Source organism: Hyperoodon ampullatus, assembly GCF_949752795.1.
Source record: "Hyperoodon ampullatus genome assembly, chromosome: 19".
Lineage (NCBI taxonomy): Eukaryota > Metazoa > Chordata > Mammalia > Artiodactyla > Ziphiidae > Hyperoodon > Hyperoodon ampullatus.
Genome location: NC_136932.1, coordinates 28,497,019 through 28,516,319, shown reverse-complemented (window position 1 = coordinate 28,516,319; position 19,301 = coordinate 28,497,019). Strand labels below are relative to the sequence as shown.

At 53.9% G+C, this 19,301-nt stretch overlaps 2 protein-coding genes and 1 pseudogene across 3 annotated transcripts in view; all 3 read right to left on the bottom strand.

Moving 5' to 3' along the window:
- The window catches only part of LOC307067909 (RAD52 motif-containing protein 1-like), a gene marked incomplete at both ends in the record, with an annotated part of 267,353 nt that overhangs the window by 240,246 nt on the left and 7,806 nt on the right, over positions 1 to 19,301 (bottom strand). The window lies entirely within an intron of this gene.
- LOC307067404 (uncharacterized protein) lies at positions 980 to 3,193 on the bottom strand (the record flags this gene model as incomplete). Its single annotated transcript, XM_079724875.1, is given in 4 exon segments — positions 980 to 1,096; positions 1,215 to 1,789; positions 1,792 to 2,486; positions 2,916 to 3,193. Coding segments are annotated over 4 exon segments (1,665 nt in total).
- On the bottom strand, positions 3,205 to 17,505 carry LOC307067403 (uncharacterized protein SPEM2-like; annotated as a pseudogene). Its single transcript has 6 exons — positions 17,368 to 17,505; positions 17,148 to 17,205; positions 16,626 to 17,014; positions 4,420 to 5,300; positions 3,550 to 3,634; positions 3,205 to 3,225 (listed from the first exon to the last, which is right to left on the bottom strand). The product of its transcript is annotated as an uncharacterized protein SPEM2-like (transcript).

The window sequence follows — 19,301 nt, the reverse complement described above, 5'->3', positions numbered from 1 at the left end:
GCTTCAACTTTTACAATTAAAATAATCATATAACTGCTTGGCTTGGTTACTAAGAAATAACCTGTGATTAATGGGAACTTGGGAAATATTTTAATAGGACATCTAGAAACTAGGGCATATTTAAAAAAAAAATCTTTAGAGAACATTTTGAGGTTTGATTGTGCTAAGATTGTTTGGTCACATACCTGGTAATGTAATCAACTACAATATATAAACCTGTGATTGTAAACAATAAAGAAGAGAGAGAAACATGCAATGCTGATACTTTAAGAAGTGTAATAGATTTATTTCCTTCGCCGACGCTATCTATCCCTCGGGTATCCCTTGACTCGCTGGAGCTGGACTCCGGCAGTTGGATGTCGCCCTATGAAGGCGCCTGGGAGACAGAGCTTCGCACTTGTCCCTGTCTGCTGTCTCTGGCGGGCGTCAAAGACCAAACGCCCTAGAGAGAGCTTCACACTTGTCCCTGTCTGCTGTCTCTGGCGGGCGTCAAAGACCACATGCCCTAGAGAGAGCTTCGCACTTGTCCCTGTCTGCTGTCTCTGGCGGGCGTCAAAGACCACACGCCCTAGAGAGAGCTTCGCACTTGTCCCTGTCTGCTGTCTCTGGCGGGCATCAAAGACCACACGCCCTAGAGAGAGCTTCGCACTTGTCCCTGTCTGCTGTCTCTGGCGGGCGTCAAAGACCACACGCCCTAGCCAGGTGCCTGCTGGTTTTGGGAGGTGTAGACATCTGGCCATAGTTCTGGCAGGCTGGGGGAACGGTATCGGGTGGTACACCCAGGCTTGGCTGCCTGTTCGCTGCGAGGAGGTTAGCAGGTCATTGTAGGGCCCCTGAGCCTTGGCAGAGCAGGAGTTGTGACTGGCTGGGACAGAAGTCCATGGTATGTGCTGCCCTGCATCCTCCTTTCGAGGAACTGTCTCAGATATAAATGAATTTTGGGTCTGACGTGGGCCCCAAACTTGGACAGAGTCAGTTCCTAGAGGGTTCTTGTGGAGGCCTGAGTTGTTATGGAGGCCTCGTCTCTTGGATAAGCCAGAGTCTTGAGTAAGGGCTGGACTCTTATGGGGGCCAGGATCTCGATTAATTCCTGAGTCTTTGTGGAAGTTAGGGTCATGGGTATGTTCTGAGCTCCTGTAAATTCCAGCATCTTGGGTAAGTCCAGGATTCGTATGGAGGTCAGAATCTTGAGTAAGGCCTTGGCTCCTGCAGACTCCAGAATCTTGGGTCAGGCCTGGATTCTTGTAGTCTCCGGAGTCTCGGGTAAGGCTTGAGCCCTTATGGAGGCGAGCGGTTTGCACAAGACCTGGGCTCTTATGGAGATCAGACTCCTGGCAAAGGACTGAGCTCTTGTTGACTGCAGAGTCTTGGGCATGGCATGGACTCTTCTGTGGCCAAGAATCTTGGGTAATGACTGGATTCTTCTGAAGGTCAGAGTCTTGGGAAAGGCTTGGATTCTTGCAGAGGTAAGGGTCTGCGGTAAGGCCTCGAAGTTCGTGGAGGCCTGGATCTTGAGCAAGGCCTGGGTTCTTGGGGAGGCCTGTGTCTCCGGTAAGGCCTGGGGTCCTTTGGAGGACAGAGCATTGGTTGAGACCTAGACTCTCATGAAGTTCTGGGGGTTGGGGCTGGTTTGGGGTTTGGGAAGTGGTGGATAACTGGGGAGGGATGGGGCCCTGGGGAGAGAGGACAGACTGAGGAGACTTGGAGGTTGGGGGAAAGGTGAGGGTTTGTATTAAGGTGGAGGGCTTCTGGTGGTTGCTGTGTTGATGAAGGACAAAGGATCTGGGAAAACAAGAGGCAGAGAAAGAGTGCATGGTGGAGGCATGGTGCATGGTGAGCTCTGGGCACTGGTCGGAGAATGGAAGCAAGGTTGAGAAGGTGCAGCATCCTTGGAGTACACCTGGAATTTGGGGTAGACTGGAGTCTGGGGATCCGTGTTTCTCTTCTCAGACTGGCAAGGATGGGAGCTACGGTGAGCGAAGGTCTTGGACTGTACAAATTTGTCTTTGGCATCATTTGGGATCTTCCATTCCATATTCCCCAACTCCACGTAACCCAGTATGGACCCTGTGGAGGGCTTGGCACTGTCCCCACTACATTGCTTCAGTGTTTGCTCAGCTGTACCAGAGCTCACCAGACCATGCCCCTCTTGGGGCCTGGAGAGGGTACCCAAGTCATTTCTGGAGTACCCAGAGTTCTGAGGGGGACACACATGGAATAAGTTCTGCTTCATGCTGCGGGCATAGTAGACCACATGGCCAGAGGAGAGGCCTTGGTCGAAGGTAGACAAGGTAGAGAGAATAGAATCTAGGATGGGGGTACGGGTGGTGGAAGGGACTGGAGTGGTCGTCAGGGCCATGACCAGTGCTGGGACAGAGGTTGTGGCAGAGATCGGGACAGGGGCTGGTGTAGGGGCTAGGGCAGGAGTAGTAGCAGGGGCAGAAGTTGGGGGAGGGACCAGAGTGTTGGCATGGGTATAGGTCAGATGAGCATGGGTCAGGGTGCAGAGAGAAGTGTGGCCCAGGAATTGGGCTGAGGCATGTGAGGGGGCCTGGGCTTGGGCCTGGGCTGGGGTATGGGCTGAGGTATGCTCCGGGCCATGGACCTGGGCAGGGCTGTGCTCAGGGTTGAGGGCTGGTGAGGGGGTCTGGGCCTGGGGGGTAGTGTGCTCAGGGAGGTGGAATGTGGAGCAAGTCTGGGCCTGAGGTGGGGCGTGCACAGAGGGGTGCTTGTAGGAGAAGGTCTGGGCCTTGGCAGGAGAATGTGCAGGGAGCTGAACTGGGGGGCAGGTCTGGGCCCGGGCTGGGGCCTGGGCTGAGTCATAGTCTGGGGTCTTAGTCTTGCTCTCTTGGGGCAGGCAGAGTGGAACCACGTCCACCTTGCTTCTCCTGCGGAGCTTGGAAGATGTCTCTCACCTGGAGTTAAAGGTGGCTTGGGACTTTAAGGCTGTGAATGGAGGGGCCTCACCAGCTCCCACTACCCCCTCCTTCCACAGTCCCCGTGGAGCCTCCGTGGAAGCCCGAGCCCGTCCACACTGAGGCGGCGTCCAGCAGCACTTAGAAGCCGTCTCATCACCTGTTTCTGGTATCCGGGATTCAAGGTGGTTTGGGTGCCTGTGCAGGAAGCTCGGGCGATGGCGGAAGCGGGGAGAAACTCTTGAACGCAGCTTCTTGGGATCCACGGAGCAGCGCATGCGATGACTGCCTACACAGCTGGCTTGCTTGTCTGCAGGGAAAGGCGAGATGGGACAGGGCCTGGGTTCTTGAGGGGCTGAGAATCAAGGCAGGGATAGAAGAAAGGGGACAGGCCCACATCCCCTGAGCCCACACTGGCGCCCACTTACCTTTGGGGAAAATATGGTTGAAACCTGCCCGCAAGAATCTCTTCAGATGCATCCAGAGCTGAGGGAAGCAAGGGAGCGTGGAGTTTGGGATCAGGGTGAGCCCTGAAATCCAACCCTTGTTCGGCCACACTACAGCAGCCATCCCATCTCAGCCCCTTCTAGACCCCAGGACTCCCCCAACCACACTGCCCAGATCCTGCCCTCACCAGATTCACCACGTTCATCCACACATTGAGCAAGATGATGCTGACCAGGATCAGAAGAATTGAGTCTCCTAGGTCTTGGCATTTCCTGGGTGTGGTGCCAGAGCACGCCTCGGCTAGGTAATGGGTTTGCTCAGCCATGGCCGGGGGTCCCAGGACTGCCTGAGTCCGCTGGCCTCCATATATATAGACTGGGAGACAGACTGGGTCATAATGGGGCAGGTGGTGGCGTCACAGTGAGGGAGGGGGATGAAAAGGAGGGCCAGGCGTGGCATTCCATGGTTCCCCGGGTGAGGTAAGCTGAGCCTGGACAGCCAAACAGGGCCCGGAGGCTGGCACACCTCCCCTCGAGCTGTCAAACATTCGCTCACCGCCCACTGACTCACTTGTTCAAATGTCACGTTCCATCTCTTGGCCCCTCCTGAGACTAGAAAGACCTTGGCCTCAGAGCCCTGCGGAAGGCCTGGCTGGAGTCCAGAGCCTCAGCCTTCTTCATGCCCTTCACTGGCTGTGGAGCTGGACCTGCCCAGATGTGGAACCTCCCAGTTTGGAAGCAGCTTCTCGTATGAGGCTCTTTGGGGACAGGGACAGCTGAGACACAGAGGAGGTGCCAAGAGACCAGTGGTTTGGAGACTGCAGCTGCAGATCTACTTAGTGCATGGTATCAGACCAGGAGGGGCCTGCTGGCAGGACTGTGGCCACTAAACCAACGGGACCCTCAGGCCCAGAAGGGGACACTGGCTTCTTATTGCAGGAAGCCAAAGGCAGGGACCCAAGCTGGCAGAAGGAGTGGCGCTTCCAAGCCACAGACCGCCAATGTTTTCTGGACCATGGCGCTCTTTATTCCTCTCTCCATGCCCTGCCGCTCCCCACCCGCCCCCATTAGCTGCTGGCCAGTTCATTTTCCCAGTCTGGCTTCCGTGCAGAGAGGGCCTCGAGGCCGAGGTGGAAGGTAGCAGCGAGTTGGCCCACGCTTGGCTTCCTGCACTTGCCGCTTCAACTCCAGGCTGTCATACACCTGGTAGTTGGCATTTCCCCCTGGGTTCCGGCTGAGTGGCATGAAGGTGGGCGTGGGTGGAGGGCGTTCGGTAGCCTGGACGTCGGGCAGAGTCTGGGAGGGGTGGAGGAGCAGCGCTGAGCTGGGATCCGAGGCCCACTGGTAGAGGCCTCGGCCAGCACCGTGAGGGAGGCGGAGGCGGCCAGAGGGTGCCGCACAGGCAGCATCTCTGCCCATTCTGCCGCCCAGCGCCGCACCTCGTGGGGATCCCGGGAGTAGTTCAAGTGTCCCGTGGAGTGGTGCGGGCTGTGGTTGGGCTGGCTGTGAGCACAGCTGTGGAGGCTCCGTCCGTGGGCCGGTGGGGAGTTGCGCTGCCATGCTTCGGGCCTGTAGCTCTGAGGCACCAGAGCTGATGGAGGCTCAGAACCCTCCAGACCACGCCGCCGCTGATCCCAGGAGTCATACGGGAGATGGCCCCCTGAGGGGTAAGTTCTGTGACCCCAGGGACCCACGAGCTCTTAGGGGGCAGCCGTCGGGTAAGTGATGGAGACGAGGTCCACTGGTCAGCATCCACATTGCCCCAGATGCGGGATGGCGAGCAAGGGGCCCCGAAGGACTGCAGCCCTAGCTCAGACTTGGCCTCCACACGCTTGGACATGCGGTGCAGCTCGGGCGACAGGTAGAGACAGGCTGGTGGCTGGATGGCCAGGATCCCACCCTGTCGACCCCAGAGGCCCACGTTGGAGGGCAGACCCATCTGCCGGTAGAGCCCTCCCCAGCACCCCCACGGGTACTTGGGTTGTGGGAAGGAAAGTTGGTCCTCCTCCTCCAGGTAGGAGTCCGGGTCCTCCCAGTTAAAGGGGGGCATCGGAGGCAGCTGTGACATCCCGTGGAGGCGATGCGGCCTACGGAAGCCTGAGCAGCTGGAGGGGAATTTTCTAAATTCTTGGGCCTCCCCTGGTGGCTTCAGGGGTGGCGGCTGCAGCTGCGGCTACGGTTGCGGAGATGGTGGTAGGAGGACGAGGAGTAGCAAGTGGGCCGGGCCATTCTCACTTCCACAGGGTCCAGGGTGCAGTGGATGTGGATGTCTTGGGCCTTGGCTGGAGGATGTTTGGAGGAACTTTCACAAGCCTGTGAGATTTCATCTGTGGGAGGCGAGAGTCCGTGAGGGCAGGGCAACTGTCAGAAGATTTCAGGGTTGGGAACCTGGGTGCCTGGGTTTCTAGGGCCCTGGGACTGGCGAGGCGGGGTGCCCCCTAGCTGTCTTCTATAGTTACTTTTCTGAATAATACAATACATGGTCTTGTCTAAGGCATTCTGGAGCCCATGCCATATCTGGTGTGGGGTGAGGTGGGGTGGGTGAAAATGAAGGCCAGGCTCTCTACCCTCACCACCACTCCCAGCCAAGACCGTTCCTGCAGACGGAGGTGCAGGCTGCAGCTGGTTCCCACCCTCAGCCATCTTAACCCCTATTGGTGATCCCCAACCATCGCTGACCATAGTTGCCATGCTGATCCCAAAGCTGACAAGAATGACAAGGCCCAGCAACAGGATTAGGAAGTCCTCCGCATTCTGGGTACTTTCTTGGTATTGATGGCAGCACCCCAGGTTGTCATACCAGAGCTGGTGTTCCATGGTGGGCGGGTCCTAGGGCCGCCTGAGCCGTGGGACGCCCCACCCGCCTCAACCCCACCGGCCCTGACCCACACTGCACTCATGCCAGGACCTGGGGACACCCACCAACAGGTGAGGGAGCATGGTCATAATGAGGCCCATTGCAGGGAGTCACAATGCGGAGTTGTCCAATCTTTCATCCACTCAGCTGGTCCTTTAGGTGGCCGTCTCTGCCCTCGGCTCCCACTACATGGAGCCTAGTCCCCAGAGTTCAGTCTGTCCTTCTGTCTCCATGGGGCCTTGCTTAACTTGATTTGCAAGCAGGGTTGCTACAGATGAGAGACAGTCTTCATAGTGACTGGATCATGCATATAGGATTTCCTCCATTTCATTGTTCAAGACATTAGGACCACTTACGTAGCCTGTTGGGCTTCTTAGAACTAGCCTGCAGTTCTTTAAAAGTTTCAAGAGAAGCCAGAAATCCAAATTGCTCTGTGAAATAGCCACATTTTAAAAGTAGCAAACCAATTCAAATTTTAAACTCTGCTGGCCAACAACATGGGCCACACAAAACACACCAGTTTGTAACCTCTGATGTATACTGTATAATGCTTTTGTTCTCATCTTCTCATATGATCCTCAGACTAGGCAGCAGATACTATTATTCGCTTCATTTTACAGATGGAGAAACTGAGGCACAGAGCAGTTTAGTAGCTTGTCCAAAGTTTGAGCATCACAGCTGGAACTTGAGGTTTTTACAGTGTGCTTTTTTATCCTCATTACAAATGCATCCTTTTAGAAAGAAACTTTTCTTATCCTAAAGATAATACATATTACAAAATACAATAAAGTACAGAAAGGTCAAAACAAAGAAAAAACGACCACTAGTCCCAACATGCCAACATAAGCACTATTACTTAGTGTATTTCTTTACAGAAAAAATAATTTCCCTATTCATTCAATCAGAGGTACCGTCTGTATAGGTTAGGATCTGTGCTAGGTGCTGGGGATATTACAGTGAACAGCCATAGTTCCTGCCCTCAGAAGGCTTACAATCTAGTTCTTGTTCTTTGTTCCATTCATTGCCAACCTAGATGTGAATATCCAACGGGGCTTCTTCAAGAAGCCAAAGAGTAAATAAGCGGATAGTGCATGTCAGGTGGGCCCAAGGCCCCCAGCTGCCCAGTCCCACTTGGGCTTCCTCCCTAGAAACGAAACGAGGAGAGGATTGGACTCCTAGTGAAGGAGTTAAGATGCAGAAAGGGATAGGACTTGAGAGTACTATCAAACTCTCAATTCAAGTGGCCGAGGACCTCGGTCTCGGCCCTCTCGTCCTCAAGGAAAGGGGTCGGGAGGGGGCAAGTGGTACGTGGCGTCCAGAAAGATGACGAGGGTCCACAGGAAGAGGCGGTCCACCACCATGGCCACAAACTGCCAGTCCTCCTTCAACTGGGGGTAGGAAGATTAAACTGTTCCTGGGCTCCAGACAACCAGGGAAGGCGGCCTCAAGGCCCTGTACCGCACCCAGGTCCTAATACCACAGCTTTGAGACAAGGGCGGGACCGCAGAATAGCAGAGAGCGAAACTGCGGGCGACGGATGTGAGTAAAGAACAAGTGGGAAGCCAGGGGGCGGGACCAAGTGAGGCAAACTTCCAATCAGAAAAAAAAATCGAGTTCTGGGGGCGGAGCCTAAGTTTGCCGGTGGAGCCAAGGCCACCCAGGCCTTGCCTTAGCCCACCCTCTTTGGAGTCACAGCTTCGTGGTCCTCCTGTTCCCGCAGCTGTTGAGCGGTGTAGCTGATTGAAGAAACGACCTCCCGTAGGTCGGGAGGCAGGCACACAGCCCGGCTTGGACCATCGATAAATGGCCGCAGGTCCGGGGCAGACAGTTCAGGCTGGAACGTGGAAGAGGCGAGTCTGTTTGGCCACGACCGGGGCACAAAGACGGCCTGCGTGGGTGCTCTAGGCCCCGCCCCAACTCCCTCCTCCAACGCCCATCCAGGTTTCCAAACGTGAGAGAGCCCTTCAGGTTCTCTTCAACAGCGGCGACCTCTCTAGCCTTCCGCAATTCCTCCTATTCCCTTACGCTTTAGTTTCCACCTCCCCGCACAGTGGGCAACAGAAGGGGTACTACAACTCCCATGATGCTCAACCACGACATCCTCTGAGAGCTTAGGACGCCTGCCTCCGCACAGTCTTCTGGGAACTGTAGTTCGCCCTCTCCCTTCTACGTGGGCCATGGGGAGTAGATACTACCTGTTGGGTTTGGGGAAGAGAAAATCATGTGGTGGCTTGTGGATGAAATATTCATCTGTTCCCCGACCCCAGCCACTTCCTGGAGAATCCCTGAGAGGTATAGGAGGTGGCTCCGGTATCTGGTCTCTCTCAGGTTTGGGTCTCTTCAGACCCAGATACGGAGGGAGTTTGTGGATAAAGATCTGCAGAGTAGAAGAAGAGGCGTGTTGGAGGGGGCTCTTATGCTTTCAGACCAGAAGGGAAGCCGCCAACCACCCCCACGGCACGTGCCCATTCCTGCGCATGCGTGTATGCATCCCACAGATGAAATGCAACTACACAGCCCAAGAGTCCTTAAGGGGGTTAGGAGGCATCCTGACTGGAAAGAAAAGTTCTGAGGGCTTCCACCCTGATAGTACCTAACCCTGAGAATGCTTCCTTGGGACCCACGATGGGCAGTATTGATGAAGAGAGTCTGGGATCTACGCAATGTTAATGATGGGAAGATAAAATTAATTGGGCAACATTTCAACACCCAAAGACCTTGGCACTTTGACACTCTACCAGGAGTTGTAGTTCTCCCTCAGGTCTGTGAAAGGGAAGGTTGAAAGTTGGTGGGAGTGAGGAGCGATACCTGGACAAAAAGCCAAATACTGGGATTGAGAGTTAACACAGGTTGGAGAGGAGATCTTCTTACCTGACGGACCCAAAGGGGCATTTGGTGGGTGTGGGGTGAGCGATGGTGCAGGTTGAGGACTACGATGTTAAGGATGACTGAGAAGGTGACGAGGACCATGGTAAACATGAGGTATTTGATAATGACGGGGACAGACAGGGAGGTCTCAGGCACTTTGTCTGCCAGCAGCAGCAGGAACACAGTAAGGGTCAGCAGGGCAAAGATCGAGAGCCCCATCTGCTCTACTTGGGGGACAGAGGGGAAGGCGGAAGGATTAGGCTTTGCCAGAAAGCAATCTCCCTGGCATAATCAGTGACCGTGTTTCCAGCCCACTCAAGGACAGGCTTTTGGAAGGGCCAACTGCATGCAAATAACTCCTACATTTATACCTCCAACCTGGACTGATTCCCCTAAATTCCACACTTGTATCCACCTGCCTACTTAACCTCTCCATTTGGGTGTCCAATAGACATCTCGAACTTAACATGTCCAAAACTTAATTCCCTCACCACCGACTCCCCACACAGTCTTCCTCAGGTCATAAATGACAACTCGATCTTTCCTGTGGCTCAGGCCAAATCCCTTGGAGTCATTCTCAGCTCTCCTCTCTCTCATCCCATATCCAATCCATACCAAACCCTATTGGCTCTACCTTCAACATATATCCTGAAACTGATGACCTATCCCATCTACCACTACCATCCTGGTACAAGCCACCATTACCTCAGATCTGAGTTATTACAAAGGCCTCCTCTTTGCTTCATCCTTTGCCCCCCCTGCTGACTGTTCTCAACAGAGCAGCCACATTGATCCCATTAAAATGTAAATCAGATCAAGAGCCCCAAACACAGCCCAGAATGGGGGAGGCAAGTTTGCATACATCTGGTCGTGACCCAAGAGACCAGATGAGGAAAACTGAAGCCTGGGCTCTTTCTCACAGGCTGGGGAAATCAGGCATTGGGTGCCCATCCCTACATCTTACCTCCTCCCCAGAGGGTGGCTTCTGAGCCACCCTAAAAAGAACTAAGTTCTCTGCGCTCTGGGGGAGCTTTAAGATGCTGGGGGTGGGTGACAGGGAAAGGAAAATTGCTCTAAGCTCTAAAGCACTGCTCTCCAATAGCATTTTTCATGATGATGGAAATGTTCTAAATCTGTGCCATCCAATGCGGTAGCCACTAGCTCCATGTGGCTACTGAGCACTTAGAAGATCATGGCACTGAGGAAGAGAATTTCTTTTTTTTTTTCTGGCCAAGCCATGAAGCTTGCGGGGTCTGAATTCCCTGACCAGGGATTGAACCACCGCCACATCAGTGAAAGCGCCACGTCCCAACAACTGGACTGCCAGGGAACAGAATTGGATGTCAGGGAAATTCTGTTCCCTGAGGAAGAGAAGTTTTAGCTTTTTAACTTAATTTTTAATAGAATTAATTTTCCTTAATTTTAAGTAATTTACATTCTAATAGGCCTTTGGCTAGTGGCTACTGTAATTGACAGTGCAGCTCTAGGGCCTTGGGGATAACGGATTTAGCTAGAGAGCGATGGAGGGAAAGCAGGGATAGTTTCAGTCCTCATCAGGCCCTGTGGGATGGGGCTGGGTTGGATGTCCTCCAAAGTCCACAGAACACTTCTCTTGTCTCTTTATTCCTCATGCTTACCTGTCCCCTCTTTTTCTATGTTTCTCACCACACACTGATATCCCCACTCCTTGATGGTCTCCGGTGAGTTGTTGGATGTTGGAAGCCATCCTGGAGCCATTGCACCATGACAAAGTCATGAAGCAACGGAAGGCGAAACTGCAAGGCAGCGCCGTGCCAGGAAGGTGGACTACAGCTCTGTTGTTATGTTTTATGATAATAAATTTAAATATAGGGGCAATTTTGGGGGGATGTTGCTCCACGTGAAAGAAAAATTCCTCTAGGACTCCCCCTCCTGAAACTACCACAGAATGGGAAGTACCCACTAAAGACCCGGGGAAATGGGTAAAGAATTAAGAGCCTGGAACTAAAGGGATATTTTTATGAAAAACACCCTCTAGTATGGAGTTATGGCCATGGGCTGGAGTTCCTGATGACATAGGAAATTTATGGTTCTATTATAAAGGAAGATTAATTATAGAAAAGCAAATGCCTAGAGCAGAATTAGTTGCTAGGATAGGGAGAAAGCACTGTCTCAGTTGAAGGAAACAACGAGAAAGGGCATGCAGGGTACATTGTAAATATTTTCGTGGAACCATTGTAAAAGGTTGCCCATGCAAGAAGAGAAATAGGAACAAGTAGCTTCAACTTTTACAATTAAAATAATCATATAACTGCTTGGCTTGGTTACTAAGAAATAACCTGTGATTAATGGGAACTTGGGAAATATTTTAATAGGACATCTAGAAACTAGGGCATATTTAAAAAAAAATCTTTAGAGAACATTTTGAGGTTTGATTGTGCTAAGATTGTTTGGTCACATACCTGGTAATGTAATCAACTACAATATATAAACCTGTGATTGTAAACAATAAAGAAGAGAGAGAAACATGCAATGCTGATACTTTAAGAAGTGTAATAGATTTATTTCCTTCGCCGACGCTATCTATCCCTCGGGTATCCCTTGACTCGCTGGAGCTGGACTCCGGCAGTTGGATGTCGCCCTATGAAGGCGCCTGGGAGACAGAGCTTCGCACTTGTCCCTGTCTGCTGTCTCTGGCGGGCGTCAAAGACCAAACGCCTTAGAGAGAGCTTCACACTTGTCCCTGTCTGCTGTCTCTGGCGGGCGTCAAAGACCACACGCCCTAGAGAGAGTTTCGCACTCGTCCCTGTCTGCTGTCTCTGGCGGGCGTCAAAGACCACACGCCCTAGAGAGAGCTTCGCACTTGTCCCTGTCTGCTGTCTCTGGCGGGCATCAAAGACCACACGCCCTAGAGAGAGCTTCGCACTTGTCCCTGTCTGCTGTCTCTGGCGGGCGTCAAAGACCACACGCCCTAGCCAGGTGCCTGCTGGTTTTGGGAGGTGTAGACATCTGGCCATAGTTCTGGCAGGCTGGGGGAACGGTATCGGGTGGTACACCCAGGCTTGGCTGCCTGTTCGCTGCGAGGAGGTTAGCAGGTCATTGTAGGGCCCCTGAGCCTTGGCAGAGCAGGAGTTGTGACTGGCTGGGACAGAAGTCCATGGTATGTGCTGCCCTGCATCCTCCTTTCGAGGAACTGTCTCAGATATAAATGAATTTTGGGTCTGACGTGGGCCCCAAACTTGGACAGAGTCAGTTCCTAGAGGGTTCTTGTGGAGGCCTCGTCTCTTGGATAAGCCAGAGTCTTGAGTAAGGGCTGGACTCTTATGGGGGCCAGGATCTCGATTAATTCCTGAGTCTTTGTGGAAGTTAGGGTCATGGGTATGTTCTGAGCTCCTGTAAATTCCAGCATCTTGGGTAAGGCCAGGATTCGTATGGAGGTCAGAATCTTGAGTAAGGCCTTGGCTCCTGCAGACTCCAGAATCTTGGGTCAGGCCTGGATTCTTGTAGTCTCTGGAGTCTCGGGTAAGGCTTGAGCCCTTATGGAGGCGAGCGGTTTGCACAAGACCTGGGCTCTTATGGAGATCAGACTCCTGGCAAAGGACTGAGATCTTGTTGACTGCAGAGTCTTGGGCATGGCATGGACTCTTCTGTGGCCAAGAATCTTGGGTAATGACTGGATTCTTCTGAAGGTCAGAGTCTTGGGAAAGGCTTGGATTCTTGCAGAGGTAAGGGTCTGCGGTAAGGCCTCGAAGTTCGTGGAGGCCTGGATCTTGAGCAAGGCCTGGGTTCTTGGGGAGGCCTGTGTCTCCGGTAAGGCCTGGGGTCCTTTGGAGGACAGAGCATTGGTTGAGACCTAGACTCTCATGAAGTTCTGGGGGTTGGGGCTGGTTTGGGGTTTGGGAAGTGGTGGATAACTGGGGAGGGATGGGGCCCTGGGGAGAGAGGACAGACTGAGGAGACTTGGAGGTTGGGGGAAAGGTGGGGGTTTGTATTAAGGTGGAGGGCTTCTGGTGGTTGCTGTGTTGATGAAGGACAAAGGATCTGGGAAAACAAGAGGCAGAGAAAGAGTGCATGGTGGAGGCATGGTGCATGGTGAGCTCTGGGCACTGGTCGGAGAACGGAAGCAAGGTTGAGAAGGTGCAGCATCCTTGGAGTACACCTGGAATTTGGGGTAGACTGGAGTCTGGGGATCCGTGTTTCTCTTCTCAGACTGGCAAGGATGGGAGCTACGGTGAGCGAAGGTCTTGGACTGTACAAATTTGTCTTTGGCATCAGTTGGGATCTTCCATTCCATATTCCCCAACTCCACGTAACCCAGTATGGACCCTGTGGAGGGCTTGGCACTGTCCCCACTACATTGCTTCAGTGTTTGCTCAGCTGTACCAGAGCTCACCAGACCATGCCCCTCTTGGGGCCTGGAGAGGGTACCCAAGTCATTTCTGGAGTACCCAGAGTTCTGAGGGGGACACACATGGAATAAGTTCTGCTTCATGCTGCGGGCATAGTAGACCACATGGCCAGAGGAGAGGCCTTGGTCGAAGGTAGACAAGGTAGAGAGAATAGAATCTAGGATGGGGGTACGGGTGGTGGAAGGGACTGGAGTGGTCGTCAGGGCCATGACCAGTGCTGGGACAGAGGTTGTGGCAGAGATCGGGACAGGGGCTGGTGTAGGGGCTAGGGCAGGAGTAGTAGCAGGGGCAGAAGTTGGGGGAGGGACCAGAGTGTTGGCATGGGTATAGGTCAGATGAGCATGGGTCAGGGTGCAGAGAGAAGTGTGGCCCAGGAATTGGGCTGAGGCATGTGAGGGGGCCCGGGCTTGGGCCTGGGCTGGGGTATGGGCTGAGGTATGCTCCGGGCCATGGACCTGGGCAGGGCTGTGCTCAGGGTTGAGGGCTGGTGAGGGGGTCTGGGCCTGGGGGGTAGTGTGCTCAGGGAGGTGGAATGTGGAGCAAGTCTGGGCCTGAGGTGGGGCGTGCACAGAGGGGTGCTTGTAGGAGAAGGTCTGGGCCTTGGCAGGAGAATGTGCAGGGAGCTGAACTGGGGGGCAGGTCTGGGCCCGGGCTGGGGCCTGGGCTGAGTCATAGTCTGGGGTCTTAGTCTTGCTCTCTTGGGGCAGGCAGAGTGGAACCACGTCCACCTTGCTTCTCCTGCGGAGCTTGGAAGATGTCTCTCACCTGGAGTTAAAGGTGGCTTGGGACTTTAAGGCTGTGAACGGAGGGTGCTCCCCAGCTCGAACTACGCCCTCCTTTCACAGTCCCTGTAGAGCCTCCGTGGAAGCCCAAGCCCGTCCACACTGAGGCGACATCCAGCAGCTCTTAGAAGCCATCTCATCATCTGTTTCTGGTATCCAGGGGTCAAGTTGGTTTGGGTGCCTGTCCAGGAAGCTTGGGCGATGCTGGAAGTGGGGAGAAACTCTTGAGCACATATTCTTGGGATCCACGGAGCAGCGCATGCACATGCGATGGCTGCCTACACAGCTGGCTTCCTTGTCTGTGGGGAAATGCGAGATGGGACAGGGCCTGGGTTCCTGTGGGGCTGAGAATCAAGACAGGGATTGCAGAAAGGGGACAGGCCCACATCCCCTGAGCCCACACTGGCGCCCACTTACCTTTGGGGAAAATACGGTTGAAACCTGCCCGCAAGAATCTCTTCAGATGCATCCGGAGCTGAGGGAAGCAAGGGAGGGGCGAATTCGGGATCAGGGTGAGCCCTGAAATCCAACCCTTGTCTGGCCACACCGCAGCAGCCCTCCCATGTCAGCCCCTTCAAGATCCCAGGTCTCCCCCAACCCCACTGCCAAGATCCTGCCCTCACCCGAGTCACCACTTTGATCCCCACGTTGAGCAAGATGAAGCTGACCAAGATCAGAAGAATTGAGTCTCTTAAGTCCTGCCATTTCCTGGGGGTGGTGCCAGAGCACGGCTGGGGTAGTTAATGGGTTCGCTCATCCATGGCCGGGGGTCCCAGGACTGCCTGAGTCCCTTGGCCTCCATATATATACTGGGAGCCAGAGTGAGTCATAATGGGGCAAGGGGTGGTGTCACAGTGAGGCAGGGGGATGAAAAGCAGGGACCAGCGTGGCATTCCCTGGTTACCAGGGTCAGGTAAGCTGAGCCTGGTCAGTCAAACAGGGCCCGGAGGCTGGCATTCCTCCCCTCGAGCGGTGAAACATTCGCTCACCGCCCGCTGACTCACTTGTTCAAATGACACATTCCAACTCTTGGCCCCTCCTGAGACTATTAAGACCTTGGCCTCAGAGCCCTGCGGAAGGACTGGTTGGAGTCCAGATCCTCAGCCTTCTTCATGCCCTTCACTGGGCGTGGAGCTGGACCGGCCCAGATGTGCAACCTCCCAGTTTGGAAGCAGCTTCTTGTATGAACCTCTTTGTCAACAGGGACAACTGAGACAAAGAGGAGGTGCCCAGAGACCAGTGGTTTGGAGTCTGCAGCTGCAGGTCTACTTAGTGCATGGTATCGGAAGAGGAGGGGCCTGCTGGCAGGACTGTGGCCACTAAACCAAGGGGACCCTCAGGCCCAGAAGGGGACACTGGCTTCTTATTGCAGGAAGCCAAGGGCAGGGAACAAGGCTGGCAGGAGTGGTGCTTCCAAGCCACAGACCACCAATGTTTCCTGGACTCTGGTGCTCTTTATCCCTCTCTCCATGGCCAGCCGCCCCCCGACCCTGCCCCCATTTGCTGCTGGCCAGTTCATTTTCCCAGTCTGGCTTCAATGCAGGGAGGGCCTCGAGGCCGAGGTGGAAGGTAGCAGCGAGTTGGCCCGCGCTTGTCTTCCTGCACTTGCTGCTTCAGCTCCAGGCTGTCATACACCTGGTAGTTGGCATTTCCCCCCGGGTTCCCGTGGAGTGGCATGAAGGTGGGCTGGGGTGGAGGGTGCTCAGTAGCCTGGACGTCTGGCAGAGTCTGGAAGGGGCGGAGGAGCAGTGCTGAGCTGGGATCTGAGGCCCACTGGTAGAGGCCTCGGCCAGCACCGTGAGGGAGGCGGAGGCGGCCAGAGGGTGCCGCACAGGCAGCATCTCTGCCCATTCAGCTATCGGCGCCACACCTCGTGGGGATCCCGGGAGTAGTGCAAGTGTCCCGTGGAGGGGCGCAGGCTGTGGTTGGTCTGGCTGTGAGTACAGCTGTGGAGGCTCCGTCCTTGGGCTGGGGGGGATTTGGGCTGCCAGGCTTCGGGCCGGCAGCTCCGAGGCACCAGAGCGGATGGAGGCTCAGAGGCATCCAGACCACGCTGCCGCTGATCCCAGGAGTCATACGGGAGATGGCCCCTTGAGGGGTAAGTGCTGTGCACCACAGGGACCCACGAGCGGTTAGGGGGCAGCCGTCGGGGAAGTGGTGGAGAAGAGGTCCACTCGTCAATGTCCATGTTGCCCCAGATGCGGGATGGTGAGCAGGGGGCCCCGAAGGACTGCAGACTTAGCTCGGACTTGGTCTCCACACGCTTGGGCATGCGGTGCAGCTCGGGCGACACGTAGACAGGGTGGTGGTAGGCTGGCCAGGATCCCACCTTGGTGACCCCAGAGGCCCATGTTGGAGGGCAGGCCCATCTGCTGGTAGAGCCCTCCCCAGCACCCCCAAGGGAACTTGGGTTGTGGGAAGGAAAGGTCGTCCTCCTCCTCCAGGTAAGAGTCCAGGTCCTCCCAATCAAAGGAGGGTATCAGCCGCAGCTGTGACATCCCGTGGCTGCGATGCAGCCTACAGAAGCCTGAGCGGCTGTAGGGGAACTGTCTGCGGATCTTCGGCCTCCGCTGGTGGCTACAGGGGCGGCGGCTGCAGCTGCAGCTACAGTTGCGGAGATGATGGTAGGAGGACGAAGAGTAGCAAGTGGGCCGGGCCATTCTCACTTCCACAGGGTCCAGGGTGCAGTGCATGTGGATGTCTTGGGCCTTGGCTGGAGGATGTTTGGGGGAACTTTCACAAGCCTGCGAGATTTCATCTGGGGCAGATGAGAGTCCATGAGCACAGGGCAACTGTCAGAAGAGTTCAGGGTTGGGAACCTGGGGACCTGGGTTTCTAGGGCCCAGGGAATGGCAGGGTCGGGTTGCCCCCTACCTGTCTTCTGTACTTACTTTTCTGATTAATCCAATACATGGACTTTTCTAAGGCTTTCTGGAGCCCATGCCATATCTGGCGTGGGGTGGGGTGCGGTGGGTGAAAATGAAGGCCAGGCTCTCTACCTTCACCCCCATTCCAAGCCAAGAACATTGCTGCAGACGGTGGTGCAGGCTGCAGCTGGTTCCCACCCTCAGCCCTCTTCACCCCTACTGGTGATCCCCAACCATCATTGACCATAGTTGCCAAGCTGATCCCAATGCTGACAAGAATGACAAGGCCCAGCAGCAGGAGTAGGAAGTCCTCCTCATTCTGGGTACTTTCTTGGTATTCATGGCAGCACCCCAGGTTGTCATAACAGAGCCGGTTTTCCATGGTGAGTGGGGGGTCCTAGGGCCACCTTGACCACGGAACGCCCCCGGCCCACCGGCTCTGACCCACACTGCACTCATGCCAGGACCTGGGGACACCCACCAACAGGTGAGGGAGCATGGTCATAATGAGGCATGTTGCAGGGAGTCAAAATGCAGAGGGGTCCAATCTTTCATCCACTTAGCTGGCCCTTTATGTGGCAGTCTCTGCCCTCGGCTCCCACTACATGGAGCCTTGTCCCCAGAGTTCTGTCTGTCCTTCTGTCTCCATGGGGCCTTGCTTAACTTGATTTGCAAGCAGGGTTGCTACAGATGAGAGACAGTCTTCATAGTGACTGGATCATGCATATAGGATTTCCTCCATTTCATTGTTCAAGACATTAGGACCGCTTACGTAGCCTGTTGGGCTTCTTAGAACTAGCCTGCAGTTCTTAAAAAGTTTCAAGAGAAGCCAGAAATCCAAATTGCTCTGTGAAATAGCCACATTTTAAAAGTAGCAAACCAATTCAAATTTTAAACTCTGCTGGCCAACAACATGGGCCACACAAAACACACCAGTTTGTAACCTCTGATGTATACTGTATAATGCTTTTGTTCTCATCTTCTCATATGATCCTCAGACTAGGCAGCAGATACTATTATTTGCTTCATTTTACAGATGGAGAAACTGAGGCACAGAATAGTTTAGTAGCTTGTCCAAAGTCTGAGCACCAAAGCTGGAACTTGAGGTTTTTACAGTGTGCTTTTTTACCCTCATTATAAATGCATCCGTTTACAAATAACCTTTTCTAATCCTAAAGATAATACATATTACGAAATACAATAACCTACAGAAAGGTCAAAACAAAGAAAAAATGACCACTAGTCCCAACATGCAGTCATAAGCACTATTACTTAGTGTATTTCCTTATAGAAAAAAAAATTTCCCTATTCATTCAATCAGAGGTAACGGCTGTATAGGTTAGGATCTGTGCTCGGTGCTGGGGATATTACAGTGGACAGCCATAGTTCCTGCCCTCAGAAGGCTTACAATCTAGTTCTTGTTCTTTGTTCCATTCATTGCCAACCTAGATGTGAATATCCAATGGGGCTTCTTCAAGAAGCCAAAGAGTAAATAAGCGGATAGTTCATTTCACGTGGGCCCAAGGCCCCCAGCTGCCCAGTCCCACTTGGGCTTCCTCCCTAGAAACGAAATGAGGAGAGGATTGGACTCCTAGTGAAGGAGTTAAGATGCAGAAAGGGATAGGACTTGAGAGTACTATCAAACTCTCAATTCAAGTGGCCGAGGACCTCGGTCTCGGCCCTCTCGTCCTCAAGGAAAGGGGTCCGGAGGGGGCAAGTGGTACGTGGCGTCCAGAAAGATAACGAGGGTCCACAGGAAGAGGCGTTCCGCCACCATGGCCACAAACTGCCAGTCCTGCTTCAGCTGGGCGTAGGACGATTAAACTGTTCCTGAGCTCCAGACCCCCAGAGAAGGCGGCCTCAAGGCCCTGTACTGCACCCAGGTTCTTCTACCATGGCTTTGAACCAAGGGCAGGCCCACAGAATAGCAGAGTGTGAAACTGCGGGCGACGGATGTGAGTAAAGAACAGGTCGGCTGCTTCCCACTACCTATCTACCTTACGTTTGGTTGTATATATATGTCCATGCCTCTCTCTCACTTTGTCACAGCTTACCCTTCCACCTCTCCATATCCTCAAGTCCATTCTCAAGTAGGTCTGTGTCTTTATTCCTGTTTTACACGTGGGTTCTTCATAAGCTTTTTTTTTTAAATTCCATATATATGTGATAGCATACGGT